The sequence below is a fragment of the Mchenga conophoros genome, linkage group LG4 (genome assembly GCF_057382185.1).
Source record: "Mchenga conophoros isolate Kocher_MC1m ecotype Shallow Benthic linkage group LG4, M_conophoros_male_GT1.1, whole genome shotgun sequence".
Taxonomy (NCBI): domain Eukaryota; kingdom Metazoa; phylum Chordata; class Actinopteri; order Cichliformes; family Cichlidae; genus Mchenga; species Mchenga conophoros.
The window spans coordinates 16,441,080-16,462,405 of record NC_140529.1 but is presented as its reverse complement, the minus strand read 5'-3'; the positions used below and the strand labels follow the sequence as shown (position 1 = coordinate 16,462,405).

Here is a 21,326-nt window from a genome sequence, read left to right as displayed (position 1 = left end):
CCATCCATGACAGTGTTTCAATCATAATACCAGGGTAACTATTGAGAGCTTGAATTGTGTAAGTGACAGCATCGACTGCGTTGCCAGAAATCTCCTTTATTCAATCTAATCATGTCAGCTAAGCCCGCCCTTTGTTGTTTGAATTAAATGAGTCATTAGGAGATAATTCCCTTTAATGCTATCCAACTGTAATCCATGACCCACACGCTCTTCTGGCAAGCCCTGGGGTGTCTTTGGGGACTAGAAAAGAATAGAGTAGAATAGGATTTCTAATTAAAAGAAAAGATTGTTTCTCAGGGATTCAAACTCATGATGCCGGCAGCAGTGACAGTCGGGATGAATTCTTACAGGCTCTGAGGTCAGGGCTAACAGAGGGTGGCCACAGCAGTCATGGGGTTAGCTGGAAACAATGAATCTTTGAAGGTACAGTCCAGTGAGTTTACACATTAGTCAGTCATCATGAAGGCATCACTCAGCTTGTAAAAATAGCACATGGTGTTATGAACAGTGACCCCCCCTCCCCCTGTCTTTGGAAAGGCTTTTTAATCACATCTGGAAACTAAACTGATGATGTCACAGTGATGTCAGCAGAGCTTCTTTTTTTTTTTAGTTCATTAGTATAATAAAAGCGCTCAGTTATTTTAGCTCAGATGGAGTTAAAAAAAAAGGTTTCAAATAACTTTAGCTATATGAAGAAGAAAGAAAAAACCTAAAATGATGCAATCATGCGTGAACGTGAATTTGAGTGAACGACCCAAAAACGACAAACGTCTGTGAGCCTCATTTACATGATTCAATTCATGTCGGCTTGGCTGGTTTAAGATGAAGAGTCTGATTAAAGTCTAATTCCAGCTCTCGAAGTCTGTCTCCCACCACCCATGACTAAAACCATTAGGACCCCCAGGCTAAAATGGAGCTTTGCTGTTTGCTAGTGTGCACGCAGAAATAAGAAGACAGCAAAGTGTGTGCTGCAAAGTGATTTGTCACACTTGCAGCACGCTTGGCTGAACAAAGGAGTCCCCTCTGCAACATCACAAAGCCCGGCTGTCGCGACACGGCGATTGGTGGAAAACAGTCCGTCTGTCATGTGATTGGCGCATAGCCCTGAGGCGGGGTGGGGGCTCAGTTATCATGAGTCAGCCCCTTTTTCTGCATGAGCTGAAGGAGGAAGGAGGGGGTGAAAGAGAGGCTCAGACAGAGAGAAATGTCTCCCAACATCGGCTTTGCAGCAGGTCTTAAAAATGCGAACAGAGGACTTTATTAAAAAGTTTGCAGTCTCACATGTTACACAAAAGATACAGAGCAAATGCTAACAATATTTTTTTAATTTTCCGCTTTTATTACTCAAAAATATCTGTATAAACGGGAAAGAAATTGCCTCAAGATTCTCAACTGTCCGTGAACATTTTAACGAAAACAAAAAAAAGGTGGAAAAGAGTAACAAGAGGATCTCGCCATTATTGAAGCCCAAAATCAACACGAGAAGGCAAAAGTATCTGAAAGTGTGTTTGTGATTCTCTAAAAACGCACTTTCAGTGTGTTTTTCTTTATTTGAATTGATAAGGAGAGGCTAGCTCGCAGAGCTATCAAAACGGATGAAAACACTAGAATGAAAAACAATAATGCACAATAAAAGGAACGGAAAATAATAATCAGACGGGGGAAAACTTTACTGAAATACTGTAGTGAGGGTACATGAGTGTGTGTGCAGGGGCACACCGGGTCAAAGCAGGATTCACGCCATCGCATTAGAAGCGTCTGTAGTAGCGGTGCGGTGGCCCGTAGTGCATCGGCATGTCCATCACATCCATGTTGTGCTGATGAAGGTTGAAGGGACCGGGGTTGTGGTGGTGATGGTGGTGGTTGTTGTTGTTGTTATTGTTCAAGGGTGGGAGGTGCTGCAGCGGGGGCACGTAGGGCGCCGGGCGAAGCCGCGGCATGATCACCTGGGGGTAGTGCGGCGGTGGCGCCGGTGGGTAGCGGGGACGCGGAGGGACGAAAAGGGGAGCTTGCACTGCCTGGGGCAGAGGAGCGGGCGGGGGGTTGGGTATGGGTGGGTTTTCTGCAGGTGGACCGACACGGGGCCGCTTGGTGTCTGCGACGGGCTCCGGTGGTGGGCCGACTCTCTTCCCTGAATTATCTGAGAGGAGAATGAAAATAAATAAAAGGATCGGTGAGGTGCACAGCAGGATCAAATGTTTCCCTCACGCCTATCCTTCACATAAACCACACACAGGAAACATTCATGCAACTGCTGCCAGCACGCCTGAATAAATAATAGTCAAAGGGATGAAGAGGAAACACCGGAGAGGAACAGTGTTGTCGTGGCAGTGCCACAGTTTCCTGCCAAAGAACATAATTCACTGCAAACTGAGCGATTAACAGCAGTTTGATGAGTGCCAACATTATTTAATATGTTATTATTATTAGGGGCTTTTTGCTGTTATTATATAGTGCAGTGAAGAAAAAAGTGGGGCGGAGAGACACAGCAAAACCGCTGCACTCAGCCTGACGGCGTATGAGTTAAAGCTCATCGTTTTCAGAGCATGTTTTTGTGACTGACCTGTGCACTTCTTATTCAGCTCCGCCTCCCCTTCCTTCTGGATCTCCTGAATGATTCGCTCGTCATCTTGCTGTAAAAACACAACACACAGAGAAGTTGACACATTTCCAAAAACGCTGTTGCCATTATTACTTGACCTTAAACGACTGAGCTGGTTCGTGTGTTAAACGGTCGTTAACCTGCAGGTCTGCATTATGTAGTTCCCTAAACCAAACTATTTCTAGTAGCTAGAGTTCGCTTTACTTCCTGCTCTGTGCTACAAGTGACCGAGGACATCAGAGGATGAGCTGGAGCTTCTCCAGCTCATTAACTGACTGGAAACTAAAGGCTGCCTGTTGGTTGCCAGTGATTCTGTAGCCAGGCCGCTGTGGGCAGCCACGGCCTCAGATGGTCAAGGTCAAAGTGCAGTGGGAAACACAACAAGAATCAAGATCTGTGATTGTGAGAGTTTTGAGTTTTGAGCGCACCGTGGGGTCGGTCCAGAGGGAGCACTTGCGGCAGTGGCGGCAGGGAGCGCCGGGAGACCGGGCGTGCTGGCAGAAGTGGTTATAGCCGGTGATGGGCTCTCGGCAGAGGTAGCACATGAAGCTGCCGCAGCGGCACGACATCCGGTTGCAGCCCTCCGATTTGACCAGGCCCGTCCCACACTTGACGCACTTCCTCACCCGAGCTGCCGTCATGCGCTCCTCGCTGCAGCACAGAGAAAGTTTAGGAAAATGTGACGAAAGAGGATCGGTTTTGGGATTTTCATTGAGAGAGACACACACACACACACACACACACACACACACACACACACACACACACACACACACACACAGTATAACAGAGACATTTTCTGTGAATGAACAGATCCTCTGGATGCAGCAGAACAAACTCCTGCTACTATGATTCCCTTTTAGTTTTGTCCTGTTAGAATCATCAGACCTCGATCCTCTGATCTGTCTACCAGGCCGCTTCCCGTCTCCTTCAGCGCCTGGAAGTAAGACGATCTGCGACCGGCTCAAAACAGGAAGCACTGCAGGAAGCAGCCGGCCTCTCAGTTTCCTCAAATGTTGTCCGGGAAACTGAAGTGTTTACCCAGCATCCTCTCTGGTAGATGTTAAATCTAGCTCTCCTCACATGTTAAATCTGAGCACCCTGTACATTACTGATGAAGGATTCCTGTGACCCACTTACAAGCGCACCCTCATGCGGATCTCGTCTCTCTCCAGGACCTCATCGCAGGTCTTCCCAACATGCTGCTTCCACTGGACGTGGCACTTTCGACAGCTCTCCTAAACAGAAGAAGAAGAAAAAAAAGACAGGAAGGGGATGTTGAGAAAGAGGGTGCTGCTTCTGTGCTTTTCTCATCAAAAGTCAGGAGATGCATCCACCCATAGTTTTCCCATTAATGCTGAGCAGGCGGTGTAAGTGGGTATTACACTGCAGTCAGAGTGTCTCCCACACACACATACACACACACCGCTGCCTCTGCTCAGCATGCTGCTGGTGCTGCCACTGCAGGGACTCGGGGCTTGCACGGTTAGGTGTGGCTCTCTCTCTGCATGACTGCAGCGAGAGCGCTCGCCGCTGACTGCTCGGTTGCCTAGAAACAACGACTCCAGGCTCCAACCTTTCTCCGTCTCCTCAGCCAAAAGCGCTAGGTTAAAGGGATGTTGGGGAGTGGCGGGGTGCAGGCGGCTCAAGACTCCCACTCTTCCTAACCCTTAGCTAAGTGGTGTCACCATAAATATTTGAGCCCCTCATCTAATATTAAACAGTGTGACAGCTGATGCAGCAAAGCATGATCCACATCTCCACCGCTGCTGCTGCTGCACCTTCCCTCTGTGTCCTGTGACCTCCTCACACATCCTCCTTTCACTGGGGGATTTTTTTTGTTATCATGCATGTAAGTCAGAGCTGATTTCACAATATTCAGTGGGACAGCTCTGCATGAGTAAGGTCAGCCAGAGGGTGGTGGGGGAGAATCTATGGTTTTGGTTGGTGCTTGAGTGATGAGCGCTCCCTAAAAAAAGGCACAAGATCTGGATCTAGTTTAGTTGTTTCTTCAAAAAGAGAAAAAAAACATTCTGAATAAAACTGATATAGAGATGAAAAGCACGGATTCAAACCATATGGAGGTTTGGGGTTCATTATGTCAATTATTATAAAGACCCAGTGACCTAATGGATAAGGCAACAGCGTGCGGGGCTCAGGATTGTGGATTCAAATCCCATCTGGACTACATTTTGTCAATTTCCCAACTGTGGAACTAATAAAAGTGATATTAACTTATCTAACTGAGGAGCAAAGACATTAGAAACACTGTGTGACACTGATCTTGTAACTTGTGTTCTGCTAATAAGCTAATAAGTTGCCAATAAGTCTCCCCGACAGCAGTGGTCTCCCAAGAAGATAACTGCAAAACTGGAACATCTCCGGGACCCCGAGAAAGTGTTTAAGATGCTGACTCAACCTGACACAACCAAGTCAAGAAAAGCCCAATCATCCACACACACAAAATATGATGTCTCAGCCGTCACAAAAACATGTTAATCTGCAGGCCGGCTGATGTAATCATGCAGACGAGTGAAAGCTAAAGAGGAAAATACCCCTATAGTCTGTAGTTAGAGAATAACTGTTAGAGATTACAGAAGCGGAATAAACAGGAAAAGCTCAGGTGGAAGAAATATTCTGCTTAAAAGAAAAGAGCCAGAGTGAGCATTCCTGGACTCAAGTGTCACAAAACCCCCCAAATCAAAACAAGAAAACGCCAGCTCACACAAAGCCAGACCAGGGCGAGAACGACAGAACGATGAGAGATCGCCCCCTAGTGGTGACATCGAGGCCAAGGAACGAGGAGAGCAGAGCGAGCGCGCCTGTCCGAGACCTGTTTGACAAGACACTGAAAACCAGGAACACACCTGAGTTCTTATAGTGCAGCTAAAAATACAGCTGCTGATGTCACAGCCAAACCTCGAAGGGGGTGTGTCGTCCACGCCTTCACTTACACACAAACATACACACACACAGGAAAGAAAAAGAAACGAAAAAAAAATTGAAGCAGGCTGAAATGTGACAGAGGTCACAGAGATAAACACACAGCAGCAGCACCACAAGTTTGTCTTTTTCACCCTCTCTGCATTCATTAATTCACACTCACTGCTCCTGCTATTTTTTCCCCAGCATGTTCCAGCTCGCCTTACTCCTTCATTCACTGCTCTCCTTTTCTGCATGCCACTCCCTAACAGCACCTCCTTCCTACTTTCATTCATATTTTGCGTCTCCTCTAAATCTTTTTCTTCTTCTCTTGCGGTGGACGCTACAGCAGCCCTTATAAGGATGTGCACAGCTTCTGATGGGCTTGTAAGGGGATGTGTGTGTCTGTCAGTGTGTGGCTTTTGCTGCAATCAAACTCGAGTGGCATTTCGAATGGCAGGAAGGAAGAGGTTAAACCTGACATGACAAGCCATAAGCTTGTTGCTTGCAAGCCCGTCACAGGACTTGCTCCTTTGAGAAAATTCATCTGATCTACAGGAACAGCAACACCAAGACTGCAGTGTACAGATTTGCACAGTGCTTCCACTTCCAGTGTCTCACATATCACATTCCTCAACAAGTAATCATGCACAGGCCGGGGACAAACCTGTGCAAATGTCCTCACAACCACATGTGGAATATGTTTGTGTAGGTCAGACAGAGCCAGGACAGATTGGGAGAAAGAAAAAAAAAACTGAAGGAGAGGACAGAATCTGGGTCAAATTTGATGAGAACCACATTTGAAATGGACGAGGAAGTGTGACCGACCAGTCAGAAACCAGTATGAGGGGAGTGGACAGTGTGGCTAGCCAATGAGACGGCGGTGTGGAAGAAGGCGGGTGGGCTTACGGAAGTGTGTCAGTTACATAATGAGGCCCCGCCCTGCTTGAGCGGGCTGTGGGGTAGACTGTACAGTGTGTGTGTATGGGAATAAAAAACACACACACGTGAAAACAAGAGAGGAATTAACACCTCAATATCACCCGTCTCTTATTAAACACTGGTGATAGTACCAGCGTGTGTGATGGGGGTTTCCAGGTAACAACACACATCCCAATTCTAAGTGGAAGTGGAAGCAGCTTTTTGCGGCATACATAAGCAAACATAACAGAGCTTAAACGTGCTGGCTTTAAAAGCTGACTGAATTTGCACTGCAGACGAATCACTGAGCAAGGATCAGACCCAGAGTTATCTGGAGCATGTCTAACTTTTACGTCTCTGGGTGTGTGTGTGAGCTTGTAATGAGGTGCAGCTGTGCAGTGATGCTGCAAGGCCAGCAACTGTAAGCCTATGGCTCCACCTACAGGCTGCTGGCAGGAATTGCATTGGATTTCTATTCTTCACTGCCTGAGGCGAAAATCTGCAACAAATGCAAGCATAATGCCGAGCCAAAAGGAGGCATCTGAGAGCCACGTGCTAATAGAGAAGCTATGGTAAAGACAAAACGCTACTGTGGAGCCACAAGTAAGAAGAACTAGTCCAGCTTGGGCCAAGTCAGCAGATGTAGGATTACAGAAGAGGTTTGCTATGGAGGAAAAACCCTGCTGGCACATGGAAAAGCTCAGGTGTAATTAAGAATCTGGTTAAAACCTCAGTTTTAGTTTCCTCCAAAGTTCCTATAAAATCTTTTAAAAAGGCCTCTGGGAAAGTTGATGCTGGAAACACCCTAAAATACCAAGGCAGCAGAAATGCTGAGGAGGATAACTCACATGACTCATTTCTTACTGTTTCAATGTGGTGTCTGCACTGCTTTGAGAGCCGTTTAAAGGGCAAACAAGTCTTACACTGATGTCTCACAGCCCTCTGAAACTAAAACAGGGTTTGCTCAAACACAAAGACAAAGTGCTGCTCTTGTATGAAAACAAATTAAAAAGTTAAGTATATCCCATTTTCAAAACAGAAAATGACAAAAAGGAAAAATATTTTACACTTTGGAAGAGACTTTTTAAATATGTGCTTACACCACAGGGACATGCTACACCATGAAACCAATTCACAACAACCTGTTTCACAAGCCTGAATATGAGAGCTACTGGCAGCTTCGGGCATTTAATAAAATATTTTTTCTCTTGACTTGTCTGAGTCCAGGTTCTGTGGGCAGCACTCTCAGCAGAGACACCCAGAGCACCCTCCTCTCCCAGCTCATCTAGGAGAGATTCAGTCTGTCCACTGTCCCTACTTCAGGGACTCCGCTCTTTAGGAGGTACCCAGAACACTTCACCTGTGAGGGGGTCCGGCATCCTAGTCAGATTTCCAAACAACCTCAACCTGCTACCTTTGCTGTGAATGACAGCTCTACCCAAACGCCTGCACTGCTCCCACTGTCCCTGATGACGAGCTCAGACTGCCTTCAGACGAAGCTAATTCCTGCTGCTTGTATTTGCGATCTCATTCGTTCATTCATTTGGTCATCCACTGTCACCAGAGCTTGTGACCACAGATCTGCTCAGTCACACAACAGTGCCTGTACAGATTGCGAGCTTTACAGTTTTACTAATGTTTATGTGCAATGCCGCCATCTTGGATTGTTAAATTGGGGCTGGTGGGGTTGCTTCAACTGGGAAGTCTGACTTGAAGGGCTGTTCAAGTCGAAAATTTCAATTGGGAACTTGGAAATTCTGACTTCAAACAGAACACACCAGAAGAACCATGTCCTCAGTCTTGGAGGTGCTAATTCGCCCCTCTCCACTTCACACTTGGCTGCAAACTGCCCCAGCACAAGCTGGAGGGGCTCGCCCGATGGAGCCAGAGAAACAACATGATCTGCAAAAAGCAGAGAGGTGATCCTGAGACCACCGAACTCGATACCATCGGCTGCACCTAGAAATGAAAACTTGTCTTTTCTTCTTGACCGTGTTTCTACAAGTCTCACAGACCTGATCTGTGTGGGCAAGATCCTGCAGTTTGCCTGCACTGTACAGACTGGCCTTCTGCCATGAAACTGGTTGAGCTCACCAGCTTTATAACCATGTTCTCCGTCCATTGGCTACCAATTGGTTTGAAAGCGATTGCACTACTCCTGCTTCTCTTTCTTCTGCTTGGTCTTTTAGCCTTTTTCTGTCAACTACTTTGTTAGCTTGCAGGTTTGATCTGTGTTTTTCATCATGTACATGTGCGATGTTTTGTTGGCCAGATTAAAATCTTCAAACGGCCCAAATCTGGCCCACGGGCCTTCAGTTTGACATGAAAATTGGAAGAATGCGAGCTCATCGGTTAATGAAGGGTTTGACCTTATACCACTGTGCGAGGAGTCACACATTTTTCTTGTATGGCTACTGACATAACCCCCTCCCAACTTCTCTCCTACCTTTGAGGGAATGCAAAGATAGCAGAGGTGTGTGTGTGTTTGCTTCTCTTTACAGTTGTGAGCAGGAGTGAGTGCGAGACGTTTACAGAAGCAGAGCTCACAGAAAAACAGAGGAAAACGGGAGGGTTGTATTTATGTGGGGAAAGGAGCGTGAATGAGCCTGTGTGTGTTTCTGCCAAATAATGAAGGTTTTTTTTTTGGCCTGGAATTTGTGCGACAACTCCGGCAGACAAAGAGCATCGCCTCCCCCTGCATTCCTCAGACAGAGGGAGGAGGCCCCGAGATAAACAGAGAGGGAGCCAGAGGTGGCGACCTCGCCACATGGAACGGTTCATCATTTCCAAAAGCTGCTCATCAATCTCTCCTCTGCCTCTCTCTCTTATGCATGTCGGGCTTCGTGTCCAGGCTGCACGGAGATGATTTATAGGTAGACACCATTTTGCTGTCACGACGCTCTGAATTATTCACGATTCAGTCGTCCACTCTTGGTTTGAAAATTTAGATTAGATCTTCTGTGCTGTAAGTACTCTTACCCAGGGTCACATCAGAAGATGTGCAGATGAGTGTCGACCTACTTTGGTGTACACTTCTTTGCGAGAGTGTTGAATTTACTTTATAAACAGAGAGAGAGCAGAAGAGCAGAACTCACCTTGCGGCACCGAGGGTTGGGACAGCTAAACAGAGACATGTCTTTGTCCAGCAACGCTGGGAAGTTGCAAAACGGACACCTGGAAGAGATCAGAGAGGAAAAATGAGCTAGACAAAGCAGCCAGATCTTCAACATCCCACATTAGGAGAGACAAAGTGCTAATCATAAATAGGTTAGGCTGCAGCTAGCTATTATCAATCTGCGGACCATTTTCTCACGGCAATTTCTCTAAGCCCCCCTTCCTTTCGTTCTGTAAAAGTGAAGATGAACCATACTGAACATGAATCTCAGCTGACTGGCTTTTGCATTACAGCTGAAATATTTTCTACCGTTTCTGTTTGCATCACCTGATTTGAATTTCCACCCACCCATGTTGTCGTGTAGACTTTGAATCTACTCCTGATGCTTTGTGTTTGCTTTGAACACATGATTAGCCCATGAGCCCAAGTTCTAGCCAATATTTTAAAAGTTTGATTTTTTAAATGAAAATTTTACATTTTCAATAAAGGCTGGAGGCCACTTCTGCAAAATGACAGGGGGCTCAGCAGCCAGTTATTAAAAAAATAACTGATTATCATTTATCATGATTGAATTTCATTCAGTTATATTTTCATAGCACTGAATCACAACAGTTGCCTCGAGGCGCTTGGTAAGACCCTGCAATAGGACAGAGAAAACCCCAACGAAACAAATCAAACGACCCCCTCAAAGCAAGCACTTGGCGACAGTGAGAAGGAAAAACTCCCTTTTAACAGGAAGAAACCTCCGGCAGGACGAGGCTCAGGGACGGGTGGCCGTCTGCCAGTTGGGGCAAGGAGAAGGAGACAGGACAAAAGACAGACAGAGAGCCAGAGATTAATAATAACTGATGACTGCATGCAGAGGTGTGTATAAACAGAGTGAGTGTGAAAAAAGGTGAGTGAAGAACACACACTTGCAGTGCATCATGGGAAGCAGCCTAGGCTTATTGCAGCATGGTCACCAGGGTCACCTGAAGCCCTAACTACAAGCTTTATCTAAAAGGAAAGTCTTAAGCCTAATCTTAAAAGTAGAGAGGTTGAATCCAAACTGGGAGCTGGTTTCACAGAAGAGGGGCCTGAAAGTTGAAGGCTCTGCCTCCCATTTTATTTTCAAATATCCTAGAAACCACAAGTAAACCAGCGGTCTGAGAGCGCTCTGTTGAGGTGGAATGGTACTGTGACGTCTTTAAGATAAGACAGGGTCTAATTATTCAAGGCCATAATTCTATCCATCTGTAAACATTGCTGGAATCTCTTTATTCAATTTTATTAAGTCAATTAAAAATCTGTTTGTGGACAAACTGGCACCTCGAGTTATCAGTTACTTTATTATACCTATAAATCTGGGAGCAAAGAAAAGCAGAATCCAGCTACAGAGCTACCCCCACACACACTTACCTCACTAACTCATCTGCACAGGTGGCAGCAACCGCCTCCTCCGCCTGCCTCTCGTAATATTTACACAGTATATTCTCTGGTAGGACCTTCTCCAGCTCACACACAGGGTAGGAGCACGGGCAGCCCCCCTCCATGCAGCTCAGGTCCGACTACAAGAAGAGGACGGAGCGCGACTTCATTACAGAGCAGAGACGCTGCACGTTCACAGCCACCTCCAGTTTAACTGACCATTATTATGACACATTATTAGGTACAACAGTGCGCTCAGATGAGGCGGATGAAAAACACGACAACCTTTTATGCAATACAGGATACACCAGTACCAGCAACAAGGCACCTAATAAATGGGAAAGTCTTTATTTTCACAATAATACATGGACAACAAACATTGATGATATGCGAAATCTGTGCCCCAGCTCATATTCAATCTTGACATTTATTTGACAGCTCATCACTCAAAGAGGTGTGTATTATTATGGGATTAGTCAATTATAGTTGCCAAGCAACATTACCAGTTAAGTCGTATTGAAAACAGAAAATGTCTGCGTGTACCTTCCCAGAGCCGAACACCGCCTCCTGAGCGTATTTGACCAGGCACTCTTTACAGAACAGGTGACCGTCCGAACACTGCGTCATCTTCTCAAAAGCAAACTCCCCAAAACAGCAGCCACACTCTATCAGCTGACCATCCTGGAAAAACAATCGGAACACATCATAAGTCAAAAACCTCACATTATGCAGAAAATCCTGACAATATCTAAAATGAACCTCGAATGAAACCAGCACATTCTGCAAGCTAACAAGTTTTATACTGGATTTATTATGATTATTTCTGAAATAGAGAATATGAGGCAAAAACAGACATCGTAGAATTCTAAAAAGCTTAAATTTCAGTATTTTGTACCACAAAAGACCACATTTATTCTTCAACACAATCTGAGCTCTCTTAGGCAGCTTTCTTGTCATTTCTTTAAGTCATCTTCAGGAATAGTTCTCCAGGTTTCTTTAAGGACATTCAAAGCTCTTCTTTGGATGCTGACTGCCTTTTGTTTCAATCCATGACTGATACTTTCCATTGTGTGGTTTTATATCTAGGTTTATTTAACTGCATTGCTGGTGTGTTTGGGATCACTGTCATGCTGAAAGGTTAACTGTTTCAGGTTAGATACTGAGTAAGATCCTCAATAGTTTCTCAACAGCCACCCTTCCACAAAGACCATTTCTGATGATCCTTCAGTGGATTAGTTGGATCTCTCAGGTCCTGTGTCAGATCCTTGCTTATGTCTTCAGGACACGACTTTCAGACACTGAAATCTGCTGTAGATACTTCTTTAGACCTACCACTTCTTCTTTCATCCTCCACTTCTCCAGTTTCCGCACTGCTGACCAAGCCAAGCTAGACAAGCTTTCAGGTAATACTTTGGGAATCATGTTATATTCAATTTTATGCCTGTCAAACTGTGTTGTAGGTATTTAGCATTTTTAGCAGATTCAGCGAAAGAAATGGGAACAAATAAGTTTTTTGTGACAGGCTGCTGGTAAAAAATTGGCTAAAGATACAATATAAAACTGGTTCTAAGCAAAGTTATCTGTTATGTGTAGGCACAGCACTGGTGTCACAGAAGCTGCCTTATTATCATTATCATTATTATTAATACTATTATTATTGTTGTTTAAAAGCTTGATTGAAATGAGTGAAAAGGCAGCCAAATATCCAAAGAAAAAATGTAAGAGCTTTTTAAAGCCGCAAAACCACGTTAATTAAAAAAAACAAAAACAAACGTCTGGCTCCTTGGCAACACTATAAAAAGAAATGAGGGGTGTCTCAAGACTTATTCACAGCACAGTGTTATCTGGAAACATCACTGAAAAGCCACTTTAGACTGAATCAACAGATAGAGTCCTATAGATGAATCCTACCTTTTTATACTCATCTTCATTGACCTGAAGAGCAAGGAGGAAGTCCTCATGCTGGGAGGGGGGGGGGGAGGGAGAGAGAGAGAGAGAGAGAGAGAGAGAGAGAGAGCGAGCGGGGCAGTCGGTTAATTGGTGAAGATCGGGCGCACGAGGTAAGCTGTAAGTCAACATTGCAGAGAGTGACCTGAAAACAGAGAGTCCCTGGGACTGAACCGGCTCCGCTGCTGGGTGTATGATGCCATGGGTGTATGCTAATTTAGCTACTGACTGTGCCTAAGTTTGACTAACATATTCACCCTACTAAGTGCTTGAAATCTAAATGACTGAACATTAGCCTCAGAAACCTCTGTGTTCCATGTTATGCAGCACATCACAAGGTTATCAACAGTTGCGAAGCAGCTCTATGCAACATATCCAATCATTATAATTGTTCTATTCGCTGAAGCAAGGCGCCTTTAATATACTGAGCAGCACCACATTATTCCCTGGTCTTCGAACAAATGCAGCTTCTAACAGTGGAGTTGTCCAATTAGTAACTTAAATCTTCAAGCGGCAGATAAATACAACCGCCTGTGCAAGGCAAGAAATTATCATCATGAAGCTGACTGCACAATATGAAGCTCCAGACTAGTTCCTATATGCTTCAGTTTCACTATGCAGTTCTATCACCTGCTAAATGGTTAATGGCACAAACAAAATAGGGAGAGGATAGCTACTGGTGGCAACCACAGACAGGGGAAATAGCAGACAGTGGAAACTCTACTCAGCAAAAAAAAATAAATAAATAAATAAAAGGCCTGGTAAACAGAAGCAAAGAAGGTGAAAGAGACCTAATAAAAACAAGAAGGAGCTTTGGATACTGGATGGAGAGACCTCCAGGACATGAGAGGGATTTAAAGCAACATAATTAGCCCCATATACCCGACTGCTTTAAAAGCCAAAGCTATCCAGTCTTTGAGACAATGGTGCAGGGTGGGGAAGGGTACAGTGGGAAAAGCTAGAAAGAGTGCTTGCTATACAAATGAGTTACTGCATTAGAAAGCTACTGTTTAGATAAGTGAAGTATATCATTATCTGTTAAAAAATGAAGGCTTATAGAGTTCAGGGTTTTCTTGCACAGAGGAATTCTTGGTGCAGAAAACAAAGAGGTTTTTACACAGCCATAAACACCCCCGTAAGGAATGTAAGGTAACACAGACTTGCTGCCTTTATACTCCATGAACCAATTATGGTTGTTGTGCTCAGTTCACTCCGCCACCCCCCACATAGGGCCATTCTGGGCTATAAAAATCGTGATAAATGCAACACTGAAGGAAAACAGAGTGCCCGAGTGAGTGTATTTGTGTGTGTACCTCTGCCCATTCCTTTGCCTTCTGCTGATAGAACAAAAGCTCCTTCTGCACAGATGCCTCCAGACTGCTGTATGTCCTACAGTACCGACGGTCATTCTCCAAGAAGTACATCCTCTTGTCAAACTTAACCGAACCTGGCGGACAAGGAAGAAACCAGTTACTGAGAGTTTCCAGTGGCTTGTGAAAGCAATTTCTGAATGTGCAAAAGAGCAATAAGTAAAAGATGCAAAAACAGGTGCATGCTAAAAGTTTTCTCACCGTACTCAAAGTGGAAATCGACGTAGCAGCGTTCCGAGGTCCTGCTCCGTCGTTTCTTTCCCGACGGGTCCCCTGACTCTTGCCACTTCTTCAGAGCTTCACATAAGGCCTGGGAGGAAGAGCGAGGGAGAGTTGAAAGGTACGACAGCAAAGAAGACAGAGGAGGCATGGTGTGCTCTCAGATGGGACTTTAGGTACCTTGCGTGTGATTGCATAGTGTCCCTTCAGGGCGTTGAGAGCCCATTTAATGTCCTGACAGCTGAGCATCCTGAAATCTGCCATGAGCAAGTCAGCGGCCTGCATCACAACTTCAGGTCCCACTGCGCCCAGCTTGCCATAATCAAACAAGTCCTCGGTCACCTGAAAGACCGCAAACATGAAAACAGAAACACACATTAATATACGATTCACAGATTATATGAAGCTGTAGTCAGTGATCGGCTTGAGTGGAAAGGTAAAATAAATAAATATCGGTAAACCTCCAGCACTTAAAAGTCAATTCAACAATGAAAAATTGCAGTGTTTACTTGAACTAACAGCTACACCCTGACACAGGCAGTCATAGCTAATAGCTGTCTGCTAGGCCTCACCTCCACCTATTTGTATCACTGATGTGAACCTATTCCCTACATTTACATCGGAGGAGACGTCTGGGACATTTTTATTATAATAATCTCAAAAATAAAAAGGCCTACTCTGAGATACATCCATAAGGATAGTCCCTCAGTTTTGCTTCTATTACTTCTGAAGTCCACGAATTGGTAGATATTAGGGTCTGATTGTTGCAGTTAGCTAATAACTTAGCACTCAACCCTTTGGTCTTAATATAATCACTTCTGACATCAAAATACCCCCAAAGAACATAGACAGTCTATATTTACACACAGCATGATTTATTTCTTTTAATTTAGTTACTAGACGGAGCCTCAGCACATCCATTCCATCATTCTACATCAACACTCTTTAACCACATTATAGCCATAATCTGATACCAGAAATAGTTCCATTAGAAACTATAATGGTCTGCTCAGCTTGAATTCATGTAACGAGGAACCACGTCTCCGTTATTAATTTGTATCTACACTTTACATAACTGTCCTAAAAGGGCTTTTAAACCCTGACCCACACTGCGAGATCCTAGCTTACGTTGCACTTTTTACTGATTGAAATTCTACTGTTTGCACATTAACACCATTTACACACATTTTCTGTGCATCTAACACGCACACACAAAGACACCTGCCTCATTTTGGGTGCCACCAGACTCTAGTAGGATGCTGGTGGGAGCTGATGTGGCCGCTGCCGTGTCTTTCCTCGGATAATCTTGAGTCTCCAACAGCAGGTTACAGATACTGGGAACAGAGCAGAGGGAAGGGGGGCTGCATGTGTACAAGCTCTCACAAACATTCACACAGTTACAACTGCGCACAGTTGGCAATCATTTCATATGTGACCACCTACACCTGTCTTTATGACGCTGTGTAACATACAAGCTAAAACAGAATGCAATAATTTGCAAATCCTTTCAAAGGATAAAGGTACTACCAGAGAGTTAGAGACTGTATTGCTGACAAATATCAAGAAAACTGAGAAAAATTGTTATACTATCAGTCCAGAGGCCAAAAACTCTTGACCCCGGGCTCTTTGAAGACAGACTGAGGAAAAGGGGAAAACTGCCCTGTGATCAGACCAATCAGTAACTATCTTTACCGTGTACTCTGCACTAAAGCAAAGAGTTTAAATCAGCTTTTTTAAATCAGTGTACAGATCAAGACCCAAGAGCCGTGACGATACAGACGTACATATATGAAGGCATCACTAATACTGGAGAAGGTTCTGCTTATTTTAGCTAGATAATGGGAAACCACATGTTGCACAAAAATGATATATTATACATGTAACCACTTGAAATTGCAGCTTAGTATCCAAAAACTTGCAAATTGCTGATAAAAGAAGAAATGACACAAAAGAGAGGCAGATTTGACCTTGTCCCATCTTTTTCTGAATGTGTTCTTGGCATAAATTCCAAATAAACTTGTGTATTTAAAGGAAATACAATTTCTCAGTTTCATCATTTCTTTTTTCATTTGAACTATTTTGAATTAATCACAGACTTTATATGACTTGCAAATCACTGCATTCTGTTTTAAAATTCACATGTGGCACATTGCTTCGAACATGGTTACCCAACAAGATATAGGTATCTATTTTAAAGCTCTACGTTAAGGTTAAATTAGATAAGATGATTCTTACACATTCAAGTCTTTCACATTATTCTTTTGGATCAGTTCTGCTACATAGGTTTCTTGGACGTCGGGGAGTAGATCCAACTGTAGAGGATATTCAAAAAGTTGAGGAGAGCATGGCCGGAAAGAAGAATGGGGTTGGAACGGATGAAATGCGAGACAACACAGCACAATTACACTCATTTAACTTTATAACAGATAAAAGAGATGCAAACAATTTTCGTAATGAGATACTCACAACACCATTGATAAGGGCTCTAACGTGAGGCTGGTGCTCTGGTCTCTCCTGTTGTGCGGAGGGTCCAGGCCTTGCATCCTCTATCTGGGGAATGTCCTCTGGTGCTGGAGGCACTGCGACCAGATTAAGTCTTTCGGGGTTCTGACCCAGAATAAGTCGTGCTTCTTCTCTGTTGTGTGGGACTGAAGCTGCGGGAGCGGGAGGAGCTGGAGGAGCAGGAGGAGGGTTAGAGTTCACACCAGGTACCCTAATGTTAAGTCTGTTGGCTGGCTGAAGCAGACCCGAGGGACCAGCCTGAGCTGGAGGGTTTGGAAGGGCATTTTTGGGTGCCTGGCTCCCCAGGATGATCCGGTGACCTGCTTCTGGAGGACCCAGTCTCTCTGGGGCTGCAGCTATTAGAACTGCAGGGGGCATCCCTGGTATAACCTGAGGGGGTTGAGGAGGCTGGGCCGCAGCCTGGGCAGGGGCCTGAGCCAAGGGCTGCGGCTCAATCTGAATGAGATTGCCCCGCATTCGAGTGACTGGCACAGGCTGCAGCAGACCCTGGGGCTGGGTTATTAGAGCCGAAGCTTGATTTGGCTGTGGGGGAAGAACAACTAGCTTCACCTCCTTCAACTGGATGAGGTGGGGCTGCACTGGCACTGTTCCACCAGACTGGAACAGTGAAGTACTAGGCTGAGGGTGCGTCCGTATACGAGATGGAGGATGTGCAGACGAAGTACTGGCCTGAGGATTGTCTTGCGTAAGGCTACTCGTGCTAGCCTTTACTTGAGTCTTTGTAGAAGAACTTGAAGCAGTCACTGCAGCAGCACTAATATAGTGTGTGGCACTGGCAGAGGAGTTCGCGTGATGCTCCAACCGTAACTGTGCTGAGGAGCCAGGTTGTGGATGCGCGAGTCCAGATGTGCTAGGCTGAGGCTGGACAAGCATTTGTTCAGGTACTTGTGCAGGTATTCTGGATGAGATGGTGTTGGCCTTGGCATTTGTGGAGGTAGATGGGGTGTGGACAGAAGAAATTGCATGGAGCTCCCCACTTGTGTCTGCTGATGTACCGTTGTGCTGCTGTGAGTTTATGGTCGGTTTTGGCTGGGAGAGTGATGAAGGGCCGAGATCCAGCAGTGTGTTTCCAGATGTGCTCGAGTGCGCCGGAAACTGTACTTTAATGGCTGCTTGGGGAGACGTGGTTCCCTTGGCATCTCTGGAGGTAGAGGGGGCACAGGCAGGGACTGGGTCCAGTGTGGAAACCCCAGAAGATGCGCTACTTTGACTTACAACTTTAATTGGGTTGTGCGAGGCCCCGCTCCATTTCGCCGCTGGGCGGATCACGTGTCTGCGCGCAGGCATTAGCGGCTGAAGAGAGCAGAAAGAATCCCAGAAAAATGTATTCAAACATATATAAATAAGTCTCAAGTGACATACACGAAGAAAGGTTCAAGAATAATCTGCATCAGTTACCTCCAGTATGCTGACATCGTCGTCATCTGCATCGTCCGGGACCAAAACGGGACTGCTCGGTACAAGAGTCACAGGCTCTTCATCGGAGTCATCAGAAATAGTGATGAGCTCTCTCAAATGAGAGCGCGAGCCTGCACAGACACACGCACAGTGGAGTTATTAAACGATGCATTTACAGGGGATGTAAAAAGGGACATTCACTGCATCGTGTAGAAATTTAAGACAAAGGAGATGAGCGATTGCAACATGAGCCAATGCTGAATTTCTTTGCAGAAACCGTTAGTTCATCAGACAACTAGCTGAGGTGCTGAAAATAATCTGCACTTTTGCACTTCCTCCTAAAAAGTACAAAACACGAGGTTTATATGCGTGTGTGCAACAGGTCAAATACACGAAAGTGGCTGGACCTCTCAGAGCATAAGCAGAACATTTACATCTTAAAACGTGAAGCTCTGCAAGGCAAGATATTCGAGCACATTTTGATAATTGTTTTTAGGTTTTTATTAACATACTGTTACTAACCTGAAGTTTATAAAGGTGCTGACGGGTTTATTAGACCAGCAAATTATTTTTTTATGTAGTTATGGAGCATCTGTTGCACTTTTTACACTGTTACAACAAATGCATGTACTATGCATGTCTGTGACTTCTCTCTGTGTACTCCAGCTTCCTCCCACAGAGCAAAACATGCTTGGTGTAGCAAGGCTGACTTACAATTCTAAATTGACCATAAAGCTTGATTTAGACTTCTGGTTGAGATTTATGGAAGGAGTTGAATTGGAGTGTTAGTGTGAATGGTTGTCTGCCTCTATGTGTTAGCTCTGCAACAGACTGGTGACCATTCCAGGGTCTACCTTGCCACAGATGCGAAAGGCTCTAGCCCTTTCCTTGGCCCTAACTTGGACAAGTGGAAGCAAGCAAATGGATAGATGCATAAAAACAATAATCATATATCCTGGAGACAGACAATTGTGTCTACATGCATGCCGGTGTGGATGTGAAGTCTCACCTTGGCTGCGGTGAACGTTGAAGCTTGCCAGGTGAATGACCTCATCATCGCTGCCTCCATCTGCCATTGTGAAACTACACTTAGCAGCTCCCTGAATCAGCCCACATACACAATCACTGCTCAATCAGTAACATCTACACCCACACACACAGACACACACATACAGAGAGTTATGTTTCCATCAGAGGACATTACATACACACGCATTACTTTCCTGGAGATTTACCATAACCATAATCACTGCCTTTTAAACCCTTACCACAAACAAACTCTTGAAACGAAAATAGATTCGTGTTATGGGAACTTGTTTTATTTTATTTTTCTCGTAAAAAGGAGGCAAGTCCCTTCAATGTGACTTTTTATAACCATTAATTTCTATCGTTAGAATGTCTATGTATGACACGCGCACAACAACACTATCACCCTGCTGGTATTCCCCTGGAATCCAGCAAATGGTTTCAGTTTAACATCTGTCACATTTACAGAAAACGAGGAGAGCTGGACTCCACCCTGAGAACACAACTAATCTAATCGCACAGACTACTAAAGACTCAGGAGCACGTTAGTGACTCCCCCAAACACGTTACTAGAGAGAACTCAACAAAGACGGAAGCTCCACGGGGAAACAGAATGCGGAGTTGGGCTCATTTAAATCACCACCGACGAATAACATTAGCGCTACCACTGATGTGTTCGCCGGCACAGTCGTGTAAACAAATATGTGCTAACGACCTGTATCGGCTTTACTTGCGGGCGCAGCTCTGATCGTCCTCGATCTGATCAAAGGTGGCACAAATCTTGTGTTGTTAAAACAGGACACGCTAACCCAGCGAGAAGCTGCCTGTACACGTCCCCCGCACTTGCACCGCTTTCCCCGCCGTGACATTAGGTTTAACATGGCCCTTTTAGCATCAAGTTTAAGGCGGTGTTTGAAAACAAGCATCCCATCATGGCTATCGATCATTTCCGCTGACACAAACAGAACAAACTGCTCTTAGCCAAGCTAGCATTCGTTAGCTTGGCTGGCTAGCTAGCCAGACTAGTTAGCTGACTTGTGCGAGGCTTCCTGTCCACAGAACCGCTTCAAACAGTCCCCACACGGCTCGAAGTCACAACACGAGAATATCTATGTAGAAAAGTACTATACCGCAGCTCCGTCTTGGTTCATGAGTACAATACGTCTTCTTGGTCAAGTGACAAACCGTGAATAACGAAACAAACTGCCAAAACAAGAAGAGCAGAGACGTCACGACGTTAAAAACACCCAGTCACCACGTTCAGAAGGCCCGTGGGAAATGTAGTCCCACCCACACTTGCCTGATTCTTCACCAAGCGTTAAGTCCAAGATACAAACGTATCATTCTGTCGCGAAATACAGGTTATCTACTGCGTGAGGTATTGTATTTATATGTAGGGCAACCTTAAACAAGAAGCAGAAAAACTTTGAACTATTAGCTCTCTCTCCCTTTTAGTTAGGATTAAAGAAAACCATACTCAAACAACAGATCAAAATAATATACTTAAAATGACTTTGAATATGAAAATCATATGTAACTATCAAATATGTATGTTTAAATGCTCTGTAACGCTATAACCTATTTACAGGAAACCAGCTATGCTTTTCACGTTTTCCTAACATTTATAGGATTCTATTGCAATGATGAATTAAATAATCATAAATAAACAGTTCAGTGTCTGTCCAAGTTATCCCACAGACTGCACTAAATACTCTGTTTCAGATGACTGACTCAGCCACTGAAGAATCTCCAATTTCTTTGCCTCTTGGGTTATTTTTTACAGTTTGCTTTGGGTCATTATCCATTTGCAACGTGAAGCTCTGTCTTGCAGGATTTAGCTGAATCTGAGCAGACAGTACAGCCCTATACACTTCAC

General features: G+C 44.8%; 1 protein-coding gene across 2 annotated transcripts; it reads right to left on the bottom strand.

Moving 5' to 3' along the window:
* Positions 1-1,235: 1,235 nt before the first annotated feature.
* rnf216 (ring finger protein 216) lies at positions 1,236-20,720 on the bottom strand. Of its 2 annotated transcripts, none has more exons than XM_085270683.1 (17): positions 20,581-20,720; positions 19,434-19,567; positions 18,425-18,555; positions 16,970-18,319; positions 16,739-16,815; positions 15,729-15,837; positions 14,684-14,845; positions 14,486-14,594; positions 14,228-14,361; positions 12,879-12,929; positions 11,511-11,648; positions 10,959-11,107; positions 9,541-9,619; positions 3,743-3,840; positions 3,031-3,253; positions 2,564-2,633; positions 1,236-2,140 (listed from the first exon to the last, which is right to left on the bottom strand). In XM_085270683.1, the coding sequence occupies exons 2-17, from the start codon at positions 19,498-19,500 to the stop codon at positions 1,749-1,751; spliced, it is 3,339 nt and encodes a 1,112-aa protein (XP_085126809.1). In that variant the 5' UTR covers positions 19,501-19,567; positions 20,581-20,720; the 3' UTR covers positions 1,236-1,748. The 2 variants fall into 2 exon arrangements, with proteins under 2 accessions (XP_085126809.1, XP_085126808.1); XM_085270682.1 differs by lacking the exon at positions 20,581-20,720 and adding an exon at positions 20,181-20,518 and having other exon boundaries at positions 19,434-19,493.
* Between the last annotated feature and the right edge of the window lie 606 nt (positions 20,721-21,326).